This window comes from Monodon monoceros, unplaced genomic scaffold, assembly GCF_005190385.1.
Source record: "Monodon monoceros isolate NGI ecotype Baffin Bay Population unplaced genomic scaffold, NGI_Narwhal_1 Super_Scaffold_20, whole genome shotgun sequence".
Taxonomy (NCBI): domain Eukaryota; kingdom Metazoa; phylum Chordata; class Mammalia; order Artiodactyla; family Monodontidae; genus Monodon; species Monodon monoceros.
Window position 1 is genome coordinate 95001277 of NW_021703777.1, and position 21075 is coordinate 95022351.

Consider the following 21075-nt stretch of genomic DNA (forward strand, 5'->3'; position numbering starts at 1 on the left):
AAGTTTTGTAGCATCTTTGAGGAGAGGCTCTGTGCAGCCAGATGCAACAGGGATAAAATATCAAGTGTTTTCCATACACAAATATATAAATGCTAAATGTTTCCTTCTTAACAAAAAGTGTGGATTTTTAAAGTTTTTTTTTTTCCTCCACAGTCATACTTTTGGGCAGCAATAAGAACATTTAGGGAACACAAATGAAGAAGCTTTGAAAATACAAAAATACAATCAAAATTAAGAATTTTCTACAAAAATAGTAAAATAAATATGATCTGTAAGTTAAAAAAAATTCCAATACAGTGTTTAACAGTTAGAAAATAAGAATGTAGTAAATAAAAGGAAAAAAAAAAGAAAAAAAAAGAGGTAGGGGGAAGGTGGGGAAGGAATAAAAGATTAGACTAATAAGCTTTAATTGTAACAGAAATGAAGGTAAAACAAACCATACATTTCTGTAATTTTTACCCATGGCAAAAAGGGTGTTCTATTACATTTCCCTTCATTTCCAATATTTATTTCTGTTTAAGAAGGGAAAGTGATTTTCAACATCTCCAATTATTTTCATCATATAATTTTTAGTGTTCATTATTTAATACATGAAAAGGCTCTTCAATTTTAAACATTAAGCAGAAATTATGAAAATAAAGTTTAAAAATCTGCGAAATTAAATATCTAAATAATTAACATTGCAAAACTACTGATTTCTTTTCTAAATTCCAAAAATTGAGGTATAGCAAAGGAGATGTCATCAGTCAAAAAAAGTGTGCCATAAAATAGCTGACTGTTGGAAAAATCTCTCACAGAGATATAAAAATAGTGCATAACAAATGTCAAATGGATCAAGGTTGGCAGGGTTAAGGTTAGAAAAGAATACTCCAAAAATCTGGAGGATCATGGTTAAGTAACAAATAGGGAACATTGACAAATAAATTAGTAAAAAGCTCTTCTGAAAACAGCATCAACTTTAAACATTAAAAACTTGAACCACAACCACAATAAAACAGCAGAGTTAGACATGAACCACATATTTTTACAGTACAAAAAAGCACACCATAGACAACCAGTATTAAGATCAACACTTTGCTCACGTGAAGGATTGTCCCAAGGGGCTGCAATACGGCAACACCCTTGTAATTTTCTCTCTTTAGAGTCAAGAATCTTATTTCAGCATTTTAAAAAAAAACATCTACCATTGCTGGGTGCTTTGCTTAGATTGCAGAGTAACTCTTACATTAAAATATAGGGGCTAGTTGCATTAAAAATGCTCTAAAGAGAAAAAATATCACTAATGATATTCTAATAGTGTTCAGTACCAAAAGAAACTCATTAACTATTGCATGTTTCCATGCCACTTTCTCAAAAAAACTGCAAGCAAAGTCATTACCAAAATTCCTTCATCAAAATTTTTTTTTAAAAAAGCAATTCTTAACCATTAAGAACAACAATTTCCATGCAACAGTGACCCCAGTTTAGACAGAAGACCCCAATATACATAGGTCAAACATGTATGCAAGTTTAAGCCAGATTTCACCATTATCTTTAAGGTAAAATTGAATTTTATGCAACTAGCCGTCTGTATATTTCCCCATCTCCATTTTGACTTTACTTAGGTTTACTAAAGTTTTGCATTCTTTGATAAAGTTCCTTTGTTTAAATATGGGCTTCCTGTGGGTCTTACATTTGGTGACCAGTTAGCAGTGTGCTGGCCATCTTTGGTTTATAAAGGATGTCTTAACCATGAACTATCAAAGGGGCTAAAATCAACTTTCCTTAAAATTCTAGTAATTTTCTTTTACTCAGTCTTTTATCTATACTATATCACTGCACATGAATTAGAACCGCACATCACAAAATTGCACAGGGATTACAAATATTACATCCAGTCTGCATAAAATCAAATTCCACTACCGACCAGATCACAAAATGGCTGCACTCTCTAATCTAAAACTAATTTGCATATTGTACACATGTAGGACATTTTTTTTAACTTGAAGTCACAATAATGCATGCAAGTTTGCTTTTTTTAAACAAATTTTATAATTTGTTCATGCTACCTAGATTCAAGAGAGCTTTTTCAAACATTTGCAATACCTCACCTCTTGTTAGTTAATAATTCTAGTGCATGCATATGGTGTATACAGGTAAGTAAACATGCATTTTTTTTTCACATTCTAAAACTATGGCAGTTTAGGCCATATTGTGCTGCCTGCATTTTATCTGCAATGCAGTGTGTCTCTAACGTTTTCAATCCCGTATTAATAGGTGGCATTTACACATAACACCTATATAGCAGCAAAGCTAATACAGCTTGTGATTAAAAATGTTTAAAAATAGCTAATAAATCAGATTATCTTGAGGTATTATTTCTTGCAAGTCAAAATGGAGAGCAAAAAAATCAACCCTAATTTTTAGTTTATGTATACACTGAAAATAGCAACAATAAAAATAAGCATTTGTAGCAGACATATTCCATCTTCACTATTATTTTGCTACCTTTGGTAAATTACTGGGGCAGATCTTGAAGTTAAAAACCCACGTTTAGAAATAAGTGCACGCTTCACCCACTGTATAGCAGCAGACTGTTTGCCCCTACGCAAAACATTCTCATATCTAATTTTAACTTTACATATAAAAATAACTTGGAGAAAATACAAAAAAACATTTTATATTAACATGAAAATATCACAAAAATTAGTAAGCCTGAGATGTAGGGTTTTGGTGAAAAACAAGAGGCTTGTAGTGTTTTGGCTGCTGATAAAGATGCATGTATTGATAGCTGGGGTGAAAGCAGAAGAATGCACTTATTTCTTCTGCATGTCAGTATCTTCAGACACAGTAAGCCACATGCACCCTTTCTTTCCTTGTTAAACAGAGGCAGGTTTGCTATTCTTAGTTCCAGCGGAAGTGGATCTGACGTGGGCGATCAGCACCTTCCTTTACCAATGGCTTATGGAACTCACGTCCTGCACGAGAGTGGATATTTGCCCAACAAAACTCACAGTAATACTGCAGGCAAGTGACATTGGCACAAAAAAAGGGAGCAAATTTTCCACCACAGCGTGCGCCCTGGCATTCATCACACATCTGGTCATCTAGCACATATGGCTTTACCTCCACCTAGAAAAAGAGAGAAAACATATCCCATTAAGTCTGCTTCAAAAGTCACTTTAGCAATACTTTAAAAGGTTCATACAATGTTCTAGAGAAAATGACCAACAACATTCAATGCTGAGAAAGCAGGCATCTTCCCTGGGTAATAGCTTCACCATACAGTAGGTTAAAAAAAATGAAATCATTTTGTTCTTGCACTAATCATTTTTTATGTTTCATATTCATAATTGACCATATGATTAAATGAGTTCTTAGTTTGGCAATTTTATTGTATTTTGATATGTTTTCTTCTGAGAACTATAAACTGAATAGTATTTAAATAACTCTCTTTTCCAAAGACAAAAAATAATTTAAAAAAACTATAGAATCCTAATTGATTCGCAAAACATTCCACCCTCACCTTTCTTGAAGTAACATCTTTAAAACACCTGTGTGTTAATATTTTCAGAGGTGGGGGTAACTGTGAGTGAAAAACAGAAGGGTATGGAAGACAAATAGTATTTACACCTTTGTTTTCTCATTCCAGTGCCACTTGTGAGATGGCATAACCCAGCAGCCACTGATCATGGCAATGCGTCTCTACTACAGGTGAGAGGGATACCCTGCTTGTAAATAACTGGTACAGACAAACCAGAACTGTGGATAACCTTATTAAAGGTATGTCTAGACTTCTGTGTATTTATAAAATATGAAGTCAAAGTCCCACTGTGAAAGCCTGACTCAGTAGAAGACCTCAGACTTAGGTCAGCTCTGAATACTAAACTTTTTAACCTCAGTTTCTGTATCTGTGAGATGAGAAAGGCAATAGAACCTGCTTTATAGAGCTGTAAGGATTAGATTATGCAAGTAAAAGCACTGAAGATAGTGTGGCACATGGCAAATACTCTGTATATTAACATTAGCTACTATTAGCTGCAACAGCCTTGTTTTCTGGCTTGTAATAACTTTATGAATGAAAGGTTACTACTTTTGTCTGACTGAATAGTGCCAGGCAGCCTAAGGTCTCTTCCTTTCCTCAGGAGAGAAGAGAAAATTGAGCGTTTAAAGGGCTTGGTTTGCCCAAGGTAAAAAATAATGACCCAACAATTTCTATTTTGAATGTATTCTACTGAAATACTTGCATGTGTGCAAAAAATGAATATATAAGGGTATTTTTCTTCAGCATTATTTTGAACAAAAACAGTAACAGCAAACTAGAAACAACCTAGTTGACTGATGAAAAGAACTGTAAAACAAACATTTGATAGAAGGGTAATGAAATTACGTTTTTGTTTGCATTTGTATTTCATGGTTAGGGTTAGGATAAACATATTTTATATATATTGGACATTTTATTGTCCTAAATTGTATCTTTTGCATATTTTTAAATTCTAGATATTATTTTATGAAGCTAATCTACTTAACTCAAAATCAAAACTTCAAAGATGAAAAACTGGATTTCAAATTTATGATTTTAGAATACAGTCGAAACCTATTTGCAATTAATAATAATCTCTAACAGCTCCTGAATGTGTGAAAGGGAGTTTCATTGATTCTTCACTATTCTTAGTTTCCATTATTTTCCCTTTTTCCCTTCAGAGGAGCTATCTGTGATACACAATCACCTGGAGTCATAACTAATAAAATGATTAATAATTAATTAGCCAACTTGAAGTGTATCACAATTCACTTCAGTAACTACCAGAAGTCACAGTGAATTATACTACTCATGGAATAACATATAAAATTTAAAATGATTTACACATTTGTGGTGATTGTTCTTCATGGCTATCAGGGAGATGAAAGTAAACTTCAAAGTGTTCATGAGCCTAAAAGGTGAGTTGAATAAACAATTTTAATTCCCTCCAAATAAGTATCCTGTGTATCTCTGGATTATCAGCTATAAATTTAAATTTAATCTGTTTTCATGGTTTAATAACTATATTCTTATTAGAGAGATGAAAGGTATAAAGATTAAGGGTTTGATTTTTTTGTATAAGCAAAACTAATGACTTGTAAAATATTTAAGGCTCAAATTCTTTCAAATAAAGTTCAAAACATACCTTAGTAGCACATATCTTAAAAAAGTAAACTTTTCTCTCAGGTAGTTCAATGCCTTTTTAAGAAGGCAAGTGTTTCTCAATTCACTTGCTTTGTATCAGGGTTTCTCTTTAAGAATCAATATTTTGCCCCAAATAATTGGCCCTTCACTATCATTTTGGAAACAAAGAGGTATGAAGCATGACACTGCAATAATCTTTTCCCTTTGCTTCTGCATATTAAACAACTACAATTATATAATATGTAAATAACTTCCTCTGTGACCCTATCACCTCTCTGCAAAAGTAGGGGGTTAGACTAGATCAGTGGTCTAAAGCAGAGGCCCCCAAACCCCGGTCCGTGGCCCAGTACCAGTCCGTGGCCTGTTAGGAACCAGGCTGCGCGGCGGGCAAGCAAGCAAGCAAGCAAGGAAGCAAGAGCGAGCGAAGCTTCACCTGCTGCTCCCCAGCTCGCATTACCACCTGAACCATCCCCTCCATCGCTCACATTGCCGCCTAAAGTATCCCCCCCCACCCCCCCACGCCCGTCCGTGGAAAAACTGTCTTCCACGAAACCGGTTCCTGGTGTCAAAAAGGTTGGGGACCGCTGGTCTAAAGCATGGCTGGACATCAGAATCACCCTGGGGGCTTTACAAACTACTGCTGCCCATGCTGCATCCCAGACCAATTACAGCAGAATCTCTGGGGGTGGGACCCAGATGTCAAGGTTTTCCTAAGTTCCCAGGTAACTTTAATGTGCAGTGGAGGTTGGAAACTACTGAATGAGAGGAACTCTAAGGTTCAAATCAGTTAAACAAAATTTCATAGCATGTCTGAGTAAAAGCAGAGCCCTTTTTCTTACTTAATTTTTTTCTTTCTTTATTGGGAAGCAACATTTTTAGTAACAATGCAAACAAAAACGCCACTTTGCAAATGTGAACTGAACTTATGCTGTACGTCTTTTCTAAATGGTATGATTTGATAATTGAATTTTGGGGACTACTTCTAGAGTCTATGGTCTACGGGTATTAGTTAACCAGCTCCCCTGCCCCCAAAACAGTACAGCCTCAGAGAAGAAGCTTCTTAAGAAACTGTTAACACTGGTAAAATAAGTACTCAAGTTATATCTACTGTAATGGGTATAAAAAAGTTAATTTACCTCATATTTTTAGTATATCTCATCTGTACTACAAATGTAAACATGATTATTCAGGAACTATTCACAGATTTTAGCATGAGATAGATTTGTAAAGAAACAATTGAGTTTTGTTCACTCCTTTCTCTTATTTTAGATGGTAATCAGTATTAGAAATTATTCAATAGGGTAGCTTTCATAGTTATCATCCATAACACTTCCTAAAAGTTCTTATTGTGATGACCTAAGCAATGCTACTAAAGAGTAAATGTTTTAAAGTTTAGGACAATCATCATATATTTACTTTATTTACATATTTATTTTTGCATATATTTAGGAAAATATACAAAATGTGTTTTTATTTTAGATTTTATAAATCAAAAATAAGTAACACTTAAGTAACACTTAGTGCCAAGCTCTGTTCTAAGTGCTTCTACATATGTGAATTCACTTACTCCTCAAAATAACTGTGAAAGAGATACTATTACTGTTTTCCATTTTATAAGTGAGGAATAAGAGGCATGAAGAGGGTTCATTTGCCCAGGGTTACAGAACAAATGGTGGAAATGGGATCCCAAGTAATCTGACTCCAGAGTACAAGTTTTTAAAACAAGCTCTGCCTCTATAGTTAAAGGATATTAAGACCTTATTGGCTGATAAAAATTTTTGAACTGCCTTTAAAATTATATTTATATTTTGTGTATTATACCTAAAATTTAAAGTCTGCTCAAGAATTTTACATTTCAGGGATATTTTGATATAATACTCTTTAAGAGCTAAAGGAATATAGAAAAATAAACACTCGGTTTTTGAATTACATTATTAACTCTGTAGGGTAGTAAGCTTTGGATCAGCACCTCACGTTAGGACTTAAATGATTTCCCAATATGCAACTTACACGTTTATCAATATCACCGTGCTGAAGCTGAACAAACCGAGCACTAATGGCAGCAATATAGCTCTGCTGATTGGAGAAAGCAACTCGACCAGCACCTTTTGGATATTTTAGCTCAGGATCTGTATCAATTCCTGCATAACAAACGCCACCATACAGCCGGTCCATGATCATAGCGAGCTCCACTTGAAAAGGAAAAGTAGTTCACATCAAATGGGAGAGAACACAGTAAATCAACAATTTTTAAGTACTTTTTTTTTTAAAGTGAAAGTCTATAGCATAATGCTCTTTTCTAAATCTAATCCTTTCTCTTGTGTACTAGAGCTCACCTGCTCTCACCACAGAAGAACTGGACAACTCAACTGTCTACTGGACAAGTCATATTGATATTTAACAGACACTGCATCACTCAGTATGTTCTAAATGGCACTCCTGATCTTCCACCATCCAATTAAACCTACTCGAGTGAGTTTTTGCTGACTCAGTGAGCAATGGAAAAGATGAAGTTGCCAACTCAAGACCCTTGGCTTCATCCTTTCTATTTTCTTTTTTCCCCACTGTATATGCAATCCTCTGAACTTGATTTCCAAGACATATCTAGAATCCAATCTCTTTGCCTCCATCATTAACATCCTGTTTCAAGGTATCATTCTTTTTCATCTAGATCATGGCAATAGACTTATCTCCTTGTTTCTGCCTCCTGCCCCAAGTTTATTTTCAAAACAGCAGCAAGAGTGATTCTCTTAAAAATATAGCAGATACCAATGGCTTAACTGAAATTTCTCCTTGGGAACTCTGAATGGTGGCACAAACTAGCTTTCAAAACCAATACCACAATCTGCTTCCAACCTGCTCTTTCTCCAGTGTTCTTTATCTTCTCAGTTAGCGGTACCAGTGTCTACCTAGTAGCTTAAGACTGAAAACTGAGATTCAGCCTTTGCATTTATCTTATAAATATCTGTGACATCTGTTCACTTGGCTCTTCCACCACCACCACTACCACTAACCCAAGCCACCACTATTTGTCTCCTGGACTGCAATAACAGGCTCCTAAATTGGCCTACGTATAAGTACTCTCAATTTGACTCCCCTCTCCACAAGTCATTAACTAAACTGGTCTTTTAAAAATGAAAACATGATCATGTCTCTCTTTTACTTAAGAACTCTTCATTGGTTTCCAGTTGCTCTGAGGATAAATAACAAGTTAGCTATTAGACTTGTATGATCTGACTCCTATTTACTTTTTCAATGTCTTCTTGTATCTCTCACCTCATTCCTTATACCCTAGGCCGTGACTCTGGACTTCCCTCAGTCTCTCCGAGGCACTCTGCTTCCCTCCACTGAAGATCTTTGAATATGCTGTTCCCTTTGTCTGAAACACTCTTCACAACCTCCTACCACCTAACCCTGCTCCTTCTGTTCAATCTTTATATGACAGCTCAAATACAAGTATCTTTAAAATATCAGACTACAGCACATTTCCTTGCTGTATGCTTTTCTGTTCCCCTTAGTCTTTCTTTGTAGTAGCTATGTCTGTAAGTATTTACATGTGTGAATAGTTCTTTAACATGCACCTCCCATACTGGAAGAGGATGCTTTCAGTGATGGAAGGCGCTAACACACTTCACAAGGGTACACAGTATCATAAAACTTGCTTGTATGGCGGGCATTTACATCTATAATTATGTTCCTATATGACCTCTTCTGGTAGATCTCTGGTTCCTGATTACTGATGAACAGAAGTTTATCATTCACTTATCTAAAGTGTCTTTAAAATAAATCCCATATTTCTTCTTCAGATATCAGAATCAACCTCCATAAAAAGATCCCAAATTCTCATTATCTTAGAGAGTTACACTTAAGAAGTCATAAATGCAGTATTTGAGTGGATTCTTCTTACAGAGTCTGTTTGGAGTTAGCTATCAATATTGATAGATGAGTGTCCAATTCTCCAGTTCCTTAATGGTCTTAAGAACAATTCTCAGAATTTGTCTCAAAATTCTGTAGCAAGCAACTATTGGAGCAGGAGAATCTGCCCTTCACCCACCCAGTGGTGACATGTACACAATAGTACCAAATGCGTACCAAATCAATTCATATTTAAATGATTGTTTAAAAAAAAAACAAAATTTGTTAACATTCTACTTACCAGCCCTTAATGGCCTAGGAACACCTCCAACAAAAATTGTTTTTCGAGGATCCAAAGGCTGAGAACCATCCATCACAAAATCACTATCACTTAAATTCCAAGGACGGATCTGAACCTATGAAGAAAATGACATTACTGTATTAGGTCTCACTCCTTTAATAGCTGATGAGCTTTGTGCCACTGTACTGTTCAAAATTTTGGATAGATGGGTTTGGAAACAAACTGTTAATATTTTATCCAGATATAATAAATTATATGAATTTTAAAAAATTGAACTCAAAATGGTAGTTTATTTATTTTTTCACTAACGATCGTTTCAAAACTGTTTTTGGAAAACTTGCATTTGTAACTTAAAGTTTGAGTAGCATTTACTTACAGGTTTGTCCTTGATAGTAGGGCTGGAAACACACAGATAGAGTTTTCCATCTTCTTCAATACAAGCATCAATTAGTGCCTGAACTGAGCTCTCTTCTTGAAAGAGAAGGAATGCATAGCCTGTAATAACCATAAGAATGAGGCAATATGTCAAGGTAAGTGATTTCACCCCAAATTTCAGTATGGTTTAGAAAATACATGCCTTTGAAAAAGATGAAAAACCTATAAAGTAGGACTACAATCATTATACTTTCTCTAGGAGAACATAATATCCTATGGAATACACACAAAAAGAGATACTCAGTAAAATAACTAGCTACTTTATATAGAGCACTTACTATCCGATACTGTGATAAGAGCTTTACGTGAATTATTTCATTTAATTCTCACAAGTCTATGAAACATTATTCCCAATTTACAGAAGAAAACCCTGAGGTGTCAGGTGGTTAAACTACTTGCCCAAAGTCAGTCACATAAGTAGTTGGTTGATTAATTTCAAACCTAGATCAGCTCTAAGGTCTCCTATGATACTGTCTTCTTAAAGACTGTGGCAGGATTAACCAGTTGAGCACAGCAGGAGCTGAAGTTTCCTTCAAATGCCCTCAGGGTAAGACAAGTTCTAGAGCGTACTTTTGGACAGGTGGAAAAGAGCACATGTGGAAAGGCCCAGGAATTTCCATAAGTAGAGGGAAAATTCCATAATCAACCTGACAACTTCCAAATGATACTAAGAAAACTCCCTTAGGGAGGTTGGAATGAAACAGGTTCCAGGCTTCCCTGGTGGCGCAGTGGTTAAGAATCCGCCTGCCAAGGCAGGCAACGTGGGTTCAAGCCCTGGTCCGGGATGATCCCACATGCCACAGAGCAACTAAGCCCATGTGCCACAACTACTGAGCCTTCGCTCTAGAGCCTGCGAGCCACAACTACTGAGCCCATGTGCTGCAACTACTGAAGCCCGTGAGCCTAGAGCCTGAGCTCCGAAACAAGAGAAGCTACTGCAATGAGAAGCATGCGCACCACAACGAAGAGAAGCCCCCACTCACCACAACTAGAGAAAGCCCGCGCACAGCAACGAAGACCTAACAACAAAGACCCAATGCAGCCATAAATAAATAAATAAATAAATTCATTTAAAAAAAGAAACAGGTTCCTGAAGGATAGGTCAGACTTTTATTTTATTTTATTTTTTACATCTTTATTGGATTATAATCGCTTTACAATGTTGTGTTAGTTTCTGCTGTACAACAAAGTGAGTCAGCTATATGTATACATATATCCTCTCCCTCTTGAGCCTCCCTCCCACCCTCCCTATCCCACCCCTCTAGGTGGTCACAAAGCACCGAGCTGATCTCCCTGTGCTATAAAGCAACTTCCCACTAGCTATCTATTTTACACACAGTAGTGCATGTATGTCAGTGCTACTCTCTCAATTCATCCCAGCCTTCCCTTCCCCCTCTGTGTCCACAAGTCCGTCTCAAGGTGGATGAGCAGCAGAACACTTTTTGTCAAACAGCCTGGAGACTATGTTTGCACTTGGGATCCAAGTTCTTGCTTAGATTCCTGTACCTTTTGAAAATATGCCCCTTCTCCTTTCCTTGTGACAAGCAATTGTCAATTTTTAATCAAATATGATGTATCTAGCAGGCAGAACAGAGTTCATTATAAAAAGAAGGCATCGAAATTTACATTACAAGTTTACTGTTATGTGATTAATTCCCAGCAGCAGATGACTATAAATGACCTAACAATACCCCTTTTCCTTGACAAGACTTCTATGCACAAAACCTAGAGCACTGAAATCTAGTCCCAAGGTGAAGATGTCTTCAATCAGGCCAACCATGTCTGTGCCATTAAACAATGGGAAGTAAGAGGTCACGTTTTACTAGGAATTCAAAAAACACAGCTTATTGCCAACAATGGCTTTTAGTGCCACAAAGGTCTGATGTGACACACACACAAAGTACTTCATTTTAATAAAATTACAATACCTGATTTCATAAATAAGCCATAAAGCCAACCTACACAAACAGAAACTTCCAAAGGTATGATTATGCAAGATTAAAACCACATCTTAGAACTTTTTAATTGCTAGAAACAATTTAAATAGGCTTGAAAAAATAAAAAAAAAGACTGGTTTTCTTTATGTGAAGGCTTTAATTTTGATACAAGCTAAGGTTTTTTAATTTTTAAATTTTTTTTTTATTTTTTGGCTACACCACAGGGCATGTGGGATCGTAGTTCCCCAACCAGGGATCAAACCCATGCCCCCTGCATTGGAAGCGCCGAGGCTTAACCACTGGACCACTAGGGAAGTTCCCAAGCTAAGGTTTTGAGAGCTGTAATTGTTTTGTAATAATTGAGGGGATATAAGACTGATTTACTAAAATAGTATTTTAAAGTCAATATTTTTAATGTTATGTTTTTATGATGTTAATTTCTGATATTAATATTTTAATACTGCTTAATAATTTTTGTGATTATTATGGAAAAAATGTATCACAAAAATTAATTAAGCAACATGGCAGGTAAATTATGATCTAGCTAAGGCAAGCCGTTAAACATTAAAATACTCGTACCAAAAATACCATCTAATAGTTCTTTAGAATTTATTAGCACAAGCTAATGTTTACATAGGGTGAATCTTATTCACTGCAAAGGAGAGGTATGTATAAGTGTGGCTCAGTATCCAATGTCTCATATCATTACCTTAATTACAAGGTAGCTTTGTCAACTGAATGCTTCTACACAGTGTCTTCCAAACCATGGAAAATGATGAATTACATCAATGACAAAAATGCTTGAAAGCACAAGGTTTAGGAACATTGGTCTTTGGCAATGAGTACAACTAACTATAATGTACCAAAATAGTATAATTTGCCACTGCTAATATTTTTTGTTTTTTTTTCTTGTTTTCAGTTTGAGAAAATAAACTAACAACTACCACAAAAACCACAATAACAATGCAAACAGCAACAAAGACAGCAACTATCCTGTTTCATGAAATTAGTGCCAACCTACCTTTCTTACATTTCTGCCCATGCAGAAAATGTGTATCTGTCTTGACAAAAACTAATTCTAATACCTTTCTAAAATTATATTTCAACTCCTGCCTGGAACTCTATTGAACAACTTTTTAATCTATCTAAATTGCACAGTATCTTTTAGATTTAGTTCAAAATTTCTCAATGAAGCTTTCCCCCACCTACTTCAGGTCAAAGGATAAACTATCCTACAGTATTTATAGTTGTATATATCATTTATTAGGCAACTATCAACCTATGAATTACTGAGAATACAAAGATGAGTAAAGACACAGTCTGAGAGATTAATGGAAGAATCTGACATTAATAAAATAAAAGCATATTTATAAAATTGTAAAACTGTAATATTGCAACTGTGAGGAGTGCTCTGAAAGGTCACAGTTCTAGAAGGGCCTACAATAGGAGGATTTGACCTCATTAGGTGGGTCCTTAACAGTTTCCCACCAGCAACTGATATTTCAGCTGAGAAAAGTAGGAGATATACAGATGAAGAAGCAGGGAAAGCCTTCAGGTCAAGAGAACAACAAACATAAAAGTCCTGAGGCAGGAGAGAGCAAGGCCAGTTTGCAGAGCTAGAAAGAAACAAGAAGCAATACTGGGAGAATGAACGGGATGGGGAGGGCTGGCAGGGAGAATGCATTTTTGCCTTTATCCTAACAATAAGAGAAACCACTGATGGGTTTTAAGCTGGAAGCAAGGAGTAGCACCATCAGATTGTTTTCACAGATATTACTCTAGCTATGCTGTGGGAGAAAAACTGGAGATAGCCAGAAATGTGGACAGACTAGTCATACACCTGAAATAGTCCAGACAAGGGATGATGGTAATTTAGTCAGGAACATTAGAAACCAACAGGCATTTTTATTGAACACTCAGTAAAATAAACTGTATAGAAGGACAAGATCATAACACTGAACAACAGATTAAAACTAAGCTAAGAAATGAACATCTACATCAATATGGAGCTAATTTTCTCTCTACACCAAGGATTCAGGACCTCCAGGTCCAGTAAGCTCCAAAATCATGTGAAAATTTAGAGTATATGGAGACAGGTCCATATCTCTAACTAGACTCTCATGGAGGCCTGGGATCTAGAATCTCTGGTTCAAAGGATTCTGTAAGTATAAGATCTAAAGGTATTAAAAAAAAATCACCACATTATTCCATCTCTCTAAGGAATTACATACACCACTAATGGAAGTTCTATAATTCTCAATGACAAAAAGTAGAGACGGCTCATATAATTTATTACCAGAATTCCTTAGCTAGTTTTTGTATGCCAATAACTCTTAACATGTTTCCTTTCCTGGAGCCAAAATCAGATTATTCAATAGATCTACTGGAGTCTTTTTTCCAGGCTTGAAAATCCACTCAGCCATGAGAATAATAGTGTGTTTTTTCATTTCTAAAATTACATTTCAATAATATTCAAAGTAAAGTCTTAGTCTTTCAACCTCCCCTTTCTTTTATTCACTTCAGAGAATGTGCCATTAGCAATCTGACTGACTGGATTCATGTTCACTTCTCTCCCCTTGCCTCCCCTCCCCACTCTGGGCGGGTGAGGTGATCCTTCCTGTTCCCACTGACTGTGGCATTGCTTTGCTCAAATGAATGTGCGCTCAATTTGTGATTCTTGTCCTCTGGTGACCAGTCACAGTAGTATCCTGGCAATATGTAAGTAACACAACTAGGCATCCTCTGCACATTTTATCTCTTTATGTAGTTGAGTTTTTTTCTGACCATTCGTTTTCTTCTCTATCTGAATTCACCAACAGAGTATATACTGCTCTCTTGTTATCTGCTATTATCTGGAACACTTATGTATATCTTGCAATACTTAAAACAGTCATAGGTTTATATTTTATTCTCACTTCACACATTTCTTAATTTCACTGATCAGAGAAACTTTATTATATGTCTTTACCCAAGTTACTTAGAATGATACTTTAGGCAGAGAAAATTAGCTCTCATATAACTTATTCCCTAGCAAATATTAACAAAAAAATCTCTTACCTTTTGGTGGAAAATAGGACTTGCTTTCTGCTTTATGAGGCCAATCTACTACCAAAGGCCCAAATCTTCTGAAGCTAGCAGTTATTTCATCTTAAAAAAGTACAATAATATGCATTAGGAATCAGTTTTAATGATTCATTCTAAAAAATTCCTATATTTTATACGTTATTTTAAAGATTTAAAAATTTAAAGTACCAAATAGCCTAAGATAAACTAGAATATAAATACTAGAAACATGTCTAATATCCTCACTAAAATGATACATAAATCTTAATAGCTATTTTAATCGAAATAGTTTTTAAGTAGCACATTGGCTAGAATAATCAATTCAGTGTGACTTCTAAAATTTTATATACTAATGTATGGACACTAATGGATTTATAGTATAGCAAATCATAAATATCACTGGCTTGAAAAACATGCCAATATTATATCAAGTTAAAGATCCATAAAGAGATCCATTACTGCTTGATAAAGTAAAATATTACTTTAAACTCTTTAAACTTTAAAGTAATATTGCTGAAACAAGACATGTAAAGCTATAATATTTCTAAAATATACTAGGGTCTGATACATGCCAGGTAGTTTCACCGAAAGACATACAGGTCACATCCAATGACATGTTCTAGGTTATTTTATCACATGGAAACTTTATTATACTGATTAATACATAGAATAAGTTTGTGGATATTTGAATCACAACTGAAAAAATTCCCAAAATGTAGCAATATATTCTCTATTAGTAAGTTGTGAATGACAGTGGCAGATTTCCCACAGCTTTGCAAATATTAGTTTCTGTATTTTTAATCTTGAATTATTTTTCTTTTGTTATTATTACACGATAATTTTTACATATGCTTATTAGTCTTTGTATAACCTAAATTTCCTGTTTATGTACTGTTTTTATTATTTGCTTGGGTTTTATAGCCTCTTTTCTTATGTGTTTCTAAAGGCACATTTATACTTAAAGAAATTGAATTTTTAACTGTCATGCATTACAGGTAAAGTTTTGTGGTTGGTTACCTTTAATTCACTGTGTGTGTGTGTGCGTGCGTGCATGCATGTGTGTGTGCATGCATGCATGTTATAGTCATACAAAAAGTTTTAAATAAATACATAAAAAAATTTAATGTATTCAAATATGTTCTATATTTAAAAACATTAAGTGGGAGATAAACTAGATGAAAATCTTATTTACAAAAAATGCTCACAATAATAATATGCATAAGATATAAACTAAAGAAACAAACTTAAAAAAGTTATTTGTTCAATTATCTTTATATTTCAACAGGTGACAAAATATTTAAACAGAGATGGATATCCATTTTAACTGAAAATCTCTAGAGGTAAAAAAACCTCCATATCCCCATTCACATTATATTTCAGGTTTGTTTTTTATATGCCAAATCATCATTTTACCTTCATCAATATCTGGAGGAAGACCACCAACAAAAACTTTTCGAGAGAAACGTTCTATTCGCTCTCCATTTTGATGAGCTGAGTAACATGTGGGTGAATTTAAAACACCAACTTGATCACTATGACCATCATCCAGCAAGCCATCATCTATTGGAAAGAGGGAAGAACGACCTAAAATATAAGAACAAATATAACTTGAATCTCGGATCTAAGAAAATGATAAATTAAAGTCAGGCATAAAAAGAGCAACAACAAATTCAAAGGCTTAAAATTGAAGGCGACATAGGCATAAAAAAATTAAGGAAAATTCAGAGAGTTTAAAGGTTTAATTACCTAGATTCAAGAGAGAAGTTGTCTGAGGAATGGCTTAGAAATAAACATGGTCATATGACAACAATTACATCACAAACAAACACTAAATCACTTCAATTTCTTATGGAAAGCAGCAAGAATATGATGTATGGGGATGGGTAGACTGGATGTGTAACCTTTTAGAAGAAAGGTTTTAGGAGAAACCTTTTAGAAATTGGTGGCAGAAAGAAATGGCACAGACTAAACAGATAAGAAGACATTAAAAAAACACTTGCAGACTACAGTAAGGACAAAAGCACCAAGTAATACTTGCATATAAGACCTTGAATTAATTTACTGCATGTGTAAATATGCACATATTTACACACATATGTGTAAATATGTGCTTCTGCACATATGCAAAACAGAAAAAGGCACCCCCTCTAGGACTTCAGTCCCCATCTGAGCCCACCCTCATATGGGCACAGCCTGTATAATCCTCTGCAGCAATCCTGATGCTAGACTCTGTGGCCTGCATACAGTTGGGGTTGAGGTGAGAAGGAAGGGGCTACATGTCTGTGAACTATAGCTAGCTAGATGTTAGAAATAAGAATTTTAATTTTATAAGACCAAAATCAGGGAGAAAGATATTTGGTATAGGAAACAGAAATTATTCTGCAGATTCAAATTCAGTTTAAGTAAGATGTTCTGAAAGATACCCACGTTCACTGAGTAACTCTGGATATTTAGCTTTCCCAATACCTTTGCTATCAGGAATAAGGACCAATGAGAAAAAAACGTCAATATTCTTTGTGATCAATGGAAAGAAAGCTCTTCAAAACGAAAGTATTTTCCTTAAAATGAACCTCATCAAGAGTCATCAAAAGTAATATTAATTATGAATAACTGGTTCAACTTTCTATGGTTGGACTTTAAGTAAATAACTATATTTTAAAAGGAATAAGATGAGGTAGAGAAACAACATGCACATTAACTAGTTTTTGATTAAAATGGCAAATCCAAATTTTATACTTATTTCAGACATGGCAATACTTAAGTATAAATATCGAATGCAGTGACAAAGAAAATCACTACATAAGCAATGTCACACAAGTGACCCAAAATGGCTTAAAATTTTTTCTTAACTATAATATTGTAAGAATATTCATTATATATTAATGAATTATTCTATATTTCTAATTATAATAAATACTACAGTTAGTAAAATAACTATCAAAATCTATAATCTATATGTCTAAAATCTATTAACCAAAGTTCAGCTGAACGAAGGATGTAATGGAAAGGCTAGGAATATGTCACATACTGGCCATACTAACAAGAATCTTCATTGTTGGAAAATCATGACCACTTTCCTTCTAGAAGCCATAAAAGTTATAGAGTTAAATACCCGTTTAAAAGAGGAGTTAACTAAATATATATCACCAACAAAAATATTATTTTTTACCTTTCCAATTATCCTTCCCTATAACCCAAATCAACATGACAATAAAAGGAGAACCAGTTAATAATTATGTTTTCCATGTACTTTAAACATACTTTCTAAGAATGATCCATGAAAATGACTGGCAGTAAAGGTAAAATTATATGTGTTGAGAAAAGTAGAGTTTGATCATAAAGTGATTTGGACTAAAATATTTACAACAGTTTTCAACCAAAATTAAATTACCTTTCTCCTTTTTTGCTCTGAAACTAGGATATATTTTCAGGTTTTACGCCTCAAAAGAATGAAATTGACTGATAATGAAATCACAATATAAAATCTGTGGGATGTAGCAAAAGCTACTTACTTAGAGGAAAATTTTCATACTTACAGGGAATTTTATAGTTTTAAATGCATATTAGAAAATAAGAAATGCTTAAAATAAATAATCCTAGTTTCTGCCACAAAGAGATAGAAAAATAATAAATTAAATACAAAAAGAGTAGCATCAAGGAAATGAAAAAAGTAAAATCAATGACACAGAAAACTAACATTAAAAAAAGAGTCAATAAAGGCAAAAGTTGGCTCTCTGAAAACTTAAAAAATCGATATGCTTCTCAGTAAAGTTCATCAAGTTCATGAATAAAAAAGAAAACTAAAATTACCAGGAGAGGAAAAGAAAACATTTGTACAAAATTAGTCAATTTATAGCTTAAAGCTGAGCATGGTTCTTTGATATCAATGTATATCTATACTTTTATGTACTGATTGTTGTTTTAAAAATAAAAGCAAACACAAAACAAACTATTATTATTAAGAATGAATATTCCTCCCATCCTCAAGATCCTAGCAGCCACTCTACTGGGTTAAATAACCCACCAGTGTGATGGTATGATTTTTATTTCATATGCAAGGATTAAAAAAACTATCAAAACAACAGAAGTAGGTCCAGGACTGATCTCTCTCAGGCACCATCTGTTTAATCAGATAGAATCACTATCACACATGTTTCTCCAAAGAACTGAGACAGGAGCTATAAGGTACATTTGTTACTTAAAAGCATTTTGCCCCAATAATAGGTTTGTCCTTTTCTCACAGAGAAGGAATAAGGTATTTAATTTAAACAACCAATTAAAACCTAGTACCCTGTATGTCTTTGTAAATTAATGTCTAGACATAATATATTTACTTTAAAATTAAGTTCACTAAAATTCTGTTTCTTTTAAAAATTGCTATGTCTGGGTATAAGTGTAGAGTAGGTAAGTCAGTCTCTTCGCGGAGGAGGGATTAGCAATTTTTTCGGTAAAGGGCCAGATGGTAAATATTTTAGACTTTGTAGGCCATACATTTCTCTGTTGCAACTACTCAACTGTCATCACTGTAGCTCCAAAGCAACCAGACAAAAAGTAACTGAATGGGCATGACTGTGTTGTAATAAAACTTTGTTTAAAAAACCAGAAGCCTTGGCTTGTGGGTTATAGTTTGCTGACCCTGTCTTATAGTATTACCCTGGCTTCTTTTTGGTCATGCTTTGAAGATTTCGTCCATTCTCTGACAGTTATCAAAATAATTAACATACAGAAATCTGTTGCATTTCTACACACTAATAAACTATCAGAAAAGGGAAAGCAAGAAGACATCCCACCTACAATCACATCAAAAAGAATAAAATACCTAGGAATAAACTTAAGTAAGGAGGTGAAAGACCTATATTCTAAAAACTATGAGGCACTGATGAAAGAAATTGAAGATGACACAAATAAGTGGAAAAATATACTGTGTTCATAGAAGAATTAATATCGTTAAAATTTCCATACTACTCAAAGCAATCTACAGATTCAATGCAATCTCTATTAAGATACCAATGGCATTTTTCACACAACTAGAACAAATAATCCTAAAATTTGTATAGAACCATAAAAACAAAAACAAAAACCTTGAATAGCCAAAGCAATCTTGAGAAAGAAGAACAAAGCTGGAGGTATCAGGCTCCCTAATTTTAAGCTATAATAAAAAGCTAGACTAATCAAAACAGTATGGTAGTGACATAGAAACAGACACATAGATCAAGGGAACAGAACAGAGAGACCAGAAATAAATCCTCGCTTATATGGTCAATTAATCTATATGACAAACAAGGCAAGAATATACAATGGGAAAAGATAGTCCCTTCAATAAATGGTGCTGGGAAAACTGAACAGCTACATGCAAAAGAATGAAACTGAACTACTTTCTCACACCATATACAAAAATAAACTCAAAATGGATTAAAGACTTAAATGTAAGACCTAAAACTCCTAGAAGAAAACATAGGCAGTAAGCTCTTTGACACTGGTCTTAGCAATACTTTTTTTGAATATGTCTCCTTAGGCAAGGATAACAAAAGCAAAAATAAACAAATGGGACTACATCAAACTGTAAAAAGCTTTGCACAGTGAAGGAAATCATCAACAAGATGAAAAGGCAATCAACTAAATGGGAGACGTATTTGTAAATGATATATTCAATAAGAGGTTGATATCCAAAATATATAAGGAACTCATTCAACTCGATTATCAACAACAACAACAAAAATAAGCAGAGGACTTGAATAGACATTTTTCCAAAGAAGACATACAGATGGTTAACAGATACACAAAAATCTACTTGGCATCACTAATCATCAGGGAAATGCAAATCAAAACCACAATGAGATACCAACTCACACCTGTCAGAATGGCTGTTATCAAAAAAGACAAGAAACAACAAGTGCTGGCGTGGATGTGGAGAAAAGGCAACACTCATGCAATGTTGGTGGGAACAAAAACTTATGCAGGCACTATGGGAAACAGTACCGATATTTCCTCAAAAAATTAAAAATAGAGCTGCCATACAATCTACCAATAATACTTCTGGGTATTATCTGAAGAAAATGAAAACACTAATTAGAAAAGATACATGTACCCCTATGTTTACTGCAGCATTATTTACAATAGACAAGATATGAAAGCAACCTAAGTGTCCATCAATAGCTGAATGGATAAAGAAGATGTGGTAATATATATGCCGTGGAATATGACTCAGTCGAAAAAAAAAAGGAATGAAATCTTGCAATTTGCAATAACATGGATGACCTAGAAGGTATTATGTTAAATGAAATAAGTCAAAGATAGATACTGTATGACTTCACTTATATGTGTAATCTAAAAAACAA

General features: G+C 34.4%; 1 protein-coding gene across 8 annotated transcripts in view; it reads right to left on the reverse strand.

Moving 5' to 3' along the window:
• The window catches only part of CPEB2 (cytoplasmic polyadenylation element binding protein 2), a 63981-nt gene that overhangs the window by 886 nt on the left and 42020 nt on the right, over window positions 1-21075 (reverse strand). For all 8 annotated transcript variants that reach the window (XM_029235061.1, XM_029235059.1, XM_029235056.1 and 5 more), the window contains 6 exons: window positions 16151-16321; window positions 14732-14821; window positions 9679-9797; window positions 9303-9417; window positions 7157-7338; window positions 1-3111 (listed from right to left, as the gene is read on the reverse strand). The exon at window positions 1-3111 is cut by the window's left edge. In XM_029235061.1, the coding sequence (XP_029090894.1) occupies window positions 2884-3111; window positions 7157-7338; window positions 9303-9417; window positions 9679-9797; window positions 14732-14821; window positions 16151-16321 (905 nt within the window). In that variant the 3' untranslated portion in view covers window positions 1-2883. The remainder of the gene's footprint in view (window positions 3112-7156; window positions 7339-9302; window positions 9418-9678; window positions 9798-14731; window positions 14822-16150; window positions 16322-21075) is intronic.